This window comes from Pundamilia nyererei, unplaced genomic scaffold (assembly GCF_000239375.1).
Source record: "Pundamilia nyererei isolate P.nyererei 1_Seehausen unplaced genomic scaffold, PunNye1.0 scaffold00600, whole genome shotgun sequence".
NCBI lineage: Eukaryota > Metazoa > Chordata > Actinopteri > Cichliformes > Cichlidae > Pundamilia > Pundamilia nyererei.
Window position 1 is genome coordinate 110,909 of NW_005188001.1, and position 5,038 is coordinate 115,946.

At 41.1% G+C, this 5,038-nt stretch overlaps 1 protein-coding gene across 3 annotated transcripts in view; it reads left to right on the forward strand.

Annotated features, from left to right (window-relative positions):
- Positions 1-3,727, forward strand: part of tiprl (TIP41, TOR signaling pathway regulator-like (S. cerevisiae)) — a 7,936-nt gene extending 4,209 nt beyond the window's left edge. For all 3 annotated transcript variants that reach the window (XM_005754594.1, XM_005754593.2, XM_005754595.1), the window contains one exon: positions 3,171-3,727. In XM_005754594.1, coding sequence (XP_005754651.1) covers positions 3,171-3,302 — 132 coding nt within the window. In that variant the 3' untranslated portion in view covers positions 3,303-3,727. The remainder of the gene's footprint in view (positions 1-3,170) is intronic.
- The last annotated feature ends 1,311 nt before the right edge of the window (positions 3,728-5,038 follow it).

Sequence of the window (5,038 nt, forward strand, 5' to 3'; positions counted from 1 at the left end):
ACTAAAAATAAACCTGAAAAATCTGTTTAGAACAGCTACTATGTTGCAAAGAGTGAACTACCACTGGCACAATGTAGCCGTCTTTGCAAACTTCAAAAAGCAAACGGCCTCGATCTTGGTTCCACTTGTCTCTTACCGTGACTTCAGTGGAAATGTCAGATTCAGGCTCTGACAGACTGATTCATGTCCTACACAGTTCTTACAAGTTCATAGAAATTTCTGTTCAATTAGAACCAAGTATTTGAGTGGATGATTGTCATTTTTATACAATGTTGTAATTTGTTTTTCAACAATTTTTTGATTAATGTTTTGTTTCCGTTACAATATAAGTATAATATTGTAACGGAAACAAAACGAGAAACAAAACATCAATCAAAACATTGCTCTCTTTTTTTATTCGGGCTACTTAAATTTATTTTGGGATAAAACTGAAGAGTCCCTGCCCGAAGGGCTACCAGGGAGTTTGAAATTTTGCGAGGCCTGATAATAATAGTACATTTTAAAAGCACCTTTCAAGACAACCAAGGACACTTAACAAAGAGTAAAACACATAATAGAACAATAACAAGATGAAGAACAATAAAAACAAAAAGCACAAGATAAAATGAACGAACATTAGGTTCACAGTGAATATGCAGATTTGAACAGATGGGTTTTGAGTTGAAATTTAAATTGGGAAGGCACAGCAAGCTGGATCGAAGTGAACGGCAGAACAGGTGGTGCTTAACAGGTCAGAAAGGTAAAAAGGAGCAAGGTCATGAAGGGCCTTGAAGGTGAGCAGAAGAAGTTTGTATATTATTCGGAATTTCACAGGCTCCCAGTGAAATTCCTGAAGAACAGGGGTGATGTGCTGGTAGGAGGGGTTCTGGTAATAATCTGTCTGGTAATAATGCAGGCAGCGGAGTTTTGAACCAGTTGAAGCTGATGGAGGGATTTTGGGGGGAGACCATGTAAGAGAGAATTACAATAGTCAAGGTGGGAGGTAACGAGACTGTGGATGTAGACTGGGTGCAGGATGTAATCTGTTAATGCTGCATAGATGGAAATGGGCAGGTGAGATTATTGATGTGAGATTAATAGGACAGTGAACTGTCTAGGATGACACCAAGGCTCTTAACCCGAGGAGAGGGGAAAACTGGAGTTATCGATGGTGAGAGAGAAATGGTTCGCCTTCAAAAGGTTGGATTTGATGCCTGTAAGGTGGATTTCAGTTTTATCCTCATTGAGCTTTAAAAAATATAATCTACTGACTGGACTGGTTAATGTGTTAGAAAAGGAAGGATACCACAACATGAAATGAAATGAAAATAATCACAGGCTGAATTCAAAGACAAGCTGTAAATCAAAGTGAGCAAAAATGTGCACCAGGCTAGTGCTTGTTGCCAGAATGGGCCTCAGTAGTGTTTATGCCGCCACATGCATGCCTGACAACATGGGACCATGCTCCTCCGGTGCACTAGCAGCTCTTCTCACAGATCTGGACCGAGCTCCTGGACAGTCCGAGGTGCAACCGAACTATGATGTCCCTGAGGTGTTCAGTTGGATTGGGGTCAGGTGAGGGTGGGTATCCATGGACATGCCTCCGTAGACCATCACTGACCCACCGCCAAACCGGACATGCTAAACGATGTCCTCCATGGATGTCCTTCAGGGTAAACTTGCCAATCAGGCTCCTCGGTCCTGGGCAGCAAACACAGCGCCCCCTAGAGTACGTCATGTCCTCGTGAAGTTGGTGAAGTCTGTTCTGCTGCTTAGATGGAAACAGGATAGAACAATATGAATGGGTGAATAAAGCATGTTGTATAGATCACCTTGAGTGCTGTGGGAGAGAAGAAAAGTGCTATATAAGAATCAGTCCATTTACCAATACTGTGTCGATGGTAGTTTTGCTAAAAAGATGTCAGACTCTGAAGCTTTCTGTGGTCCCCTCTCCACCTGGACTAGTAGCGTTCTCCTGTCTGAGCAGTGTCCAGAAAAACAACGTGGGTTTTATTGGCAAACTTTGTGGGAAAACCTGGACAGATGGTGTCCATCTGTTTCCCTATGAATTAATGCTTCGGGTTTTAACAGGATGAATCTGTCTTTATTAACAGGTTACATACCACGGACTTCCAACCCTTACTTGATCCAGCTTCCTTGGCTAATTATAGACTGATATCTTATCTTCATTATAGACTTTTTGAAAGAGAAGTAATCAAAGAGTTAACTCATCATCTCCAAAAGAGGAATATTATACTTGGTCCTAAAAATGTTAAAAGTTGATGTCCAACCTGATACTTGGCTCAGATGGCCTCAGGTGTACTTTCAACAAATACGTAGAGCTCGCCTGATTCATTTGTGCAATGTCATTAAAGTTAGAAACATCCTGAGTCAGAGTGCTGCTAAAAAACGGGTTCATTATTATCAGGATGTCCAAAACATGACCTGAAAAGCCTTCAGTTGACTCAAAGCTCCGCCCACTGGCACTGCAAAGAGATTATTAGCTTCTCTTCAGTGGCTCCCTGATAAATTCAGACTTGAATTTAAAATCCTTCTCATGTTCAAAGTCTGTTCAGCCACATCCTCAACACCTCACAGTTATTATCCTGACAGCACGTCGCTCTCAGACCGCTGGCTTACCTGTGGATACTTGTTGGCTGATGTATCAGTAGAGGACGCTCCAAGCTATCAAAATGTAGGATGAAATATTTAATTCTAAAATAAAAGAAATCAGAACAAAACAGTTAAATTCATGTTGTAGAGGGCTAAGGGTGACGATGGAAATGTACTAAAACTGTATCACAACAACAATAATAATGAAACCAGCGTCAGACAGCTGCCTGTGCCCGTCCTGGGACGAGATGTCAGTGTGCAGAAGAACCCCAGCATGTTAGCAGTGTGTTTGCAGAGGAAGCTGGGAGCTGTGGTGAGCTCAGTGTACTCGTGTTGTCTGAAGCAGCACCAGGACTGCTCACACTGACATGCTGACTGTGCTGCACCATCACACGTTCATGATGCTGTTTATACAGCATTTAGGATTTTTGTTTTTCATGGGTGATTCTGAAGTACATTATTATTTGTTGTTTTTTATATAAATATGAATATTCAGATCTATTTTTACTTTAATATGTAGTTTTTATTTTGACTCCAGATTAGTTCTTCAGTTTGATTCGTTGTGTCCTCCTCTTCAGAATGTTCCGGCTCCACTGTTCACCGATCCCAACGAGGTGGCCCAGTACTTAACCCTGAAGATGACCGAGTGTGAGAAGCTGGAACTTCCTGTGCTGCAGACTCACACAGCTGATAATAAAGTCATTGAGTGACAGTATAGTGAAAGATCCGCGCTAACTGTTCTGCATAGTGACAAACAGAAATATTAGTCTTAAACTGTTCCTTTATCTCACACCAACACAAAGCCACGACTGCTCTTACAATTATCTGTACAGGAACAACTTTTTTCATATAGTTTGCCCTTAAAACTAGAATCTGCTTCCTGTTTTGTTCATATTTGACATTTCTTATTATGAGACTTGCTTTGTAACATAAAGCATTGTAGAATAACTGTTTCTAATATTAGTTCATCGGTACAAAACAAACAAATCCTGTATTTTCCAAATTCAAAATCAACAGTTTGTGTAAATATCCCTGCTGAAGGTGAAGAAGTGTATTTTTCCTTTGTGTCGGAAGCACCTTCAGATTCAAATGTCTCCCATATGGCCACATAAATTTTGTTTGTGTAGTAACTATGTTGCTTTGTGTGTGGTCGATAGTTCTTTCCTGACAAAACAGTATCAACATTTTTAAATCATTCCCTCTATCAGACAGCGTTCCGGTTGGACTCCAGCTGGGAGCGCTTTGAGCCTCACCAGGTGAACAATGAGAACATGTGATGATAGTGTTTTGTAATAACAGCATAATGGCAGTAATAATGTTGCACAAAAAATGTTTAAAATATGAATTGTTATTACATTAAATAATGTAATTTATAACAGACATAATCGTCATTATCCAGAAAGAATTCCCTGAGTGTGTATAACAACCATGAAAGAGAGTTGGGAGCTCCACTCTTGCACTGGCAGAATATACAGAGTCGTGTGTGATGATGTGAGTGCATCATATTTTTAAGAGCATGTTGTTCCAGTAAACCTCTGCCACAGGATTGGTGGTAGCTGGCGTTTTCTAAAAGGCCTGTTACAGTACCCACCTCCTGTGGAAGCAGCTCCCAGATCAGACTCAGGAGACAGACATCTGCTCAACTTTCAAGATCAGGCTTCACATCTGTCTTCAGGATGACCCCAACCTCAGCAACAGGACCGCTCTCAGCACCGACCAAGTGTGTTTGAACTGTGTCTTCATTCCACCTACTTCACATACAAGGGTCAGTTCCACAGGCAGAAACATGGGTGTGCCATGGGCTCCCCAGTTTCATCCATTGTGGCCAATTTGTACATGGAAGAAGTGGAAAAGAGGGCTTTGCTATCCTACCCTGGAACACCACCAAGCCATTGGTTCAGATATGTGGATGACACCTGGGTGAAAATCTGATCCGTTTGTCGGGGTCGGAACCCGGTTAATTGCATAAGTACAAGGAGGCGGGACCTCACAGCAGAAATATACTCCAAAATGTGTTGTACATTATTATATGTATATTATATGTAGCGTGGTATTTTTTCAATTATTGTATTTACCAACATCAAGAAGTCACAAGCAAAAACCAAACCATGGTGCATGTTTAAACAAGGAAAGTTTACTGGTCAAAATTATTTATTAAAGAAATAAACATTTTTTTCACCCCCAAAAATACACGTTTAAAGCAACACAACGGTGGCCCAATATCAGGCAGAACTCCACTCTATCGAGTGGGCAATCATAATGAGGCAGTTGGTTTTATTTTGTGGATTCAAGCTGCTCTTCATATATTTGGCCACCAGATGTCACCAGAGTGGACTGTGTTGAAAAGCTTCGAGTAATGAACCGTTTTTCTATCCGGTTGTTCAGTCTGACGTCACTAGCCGTGTCTGGGCCTAAACTCCGCTGCAGGTCCATATATCAAACGATC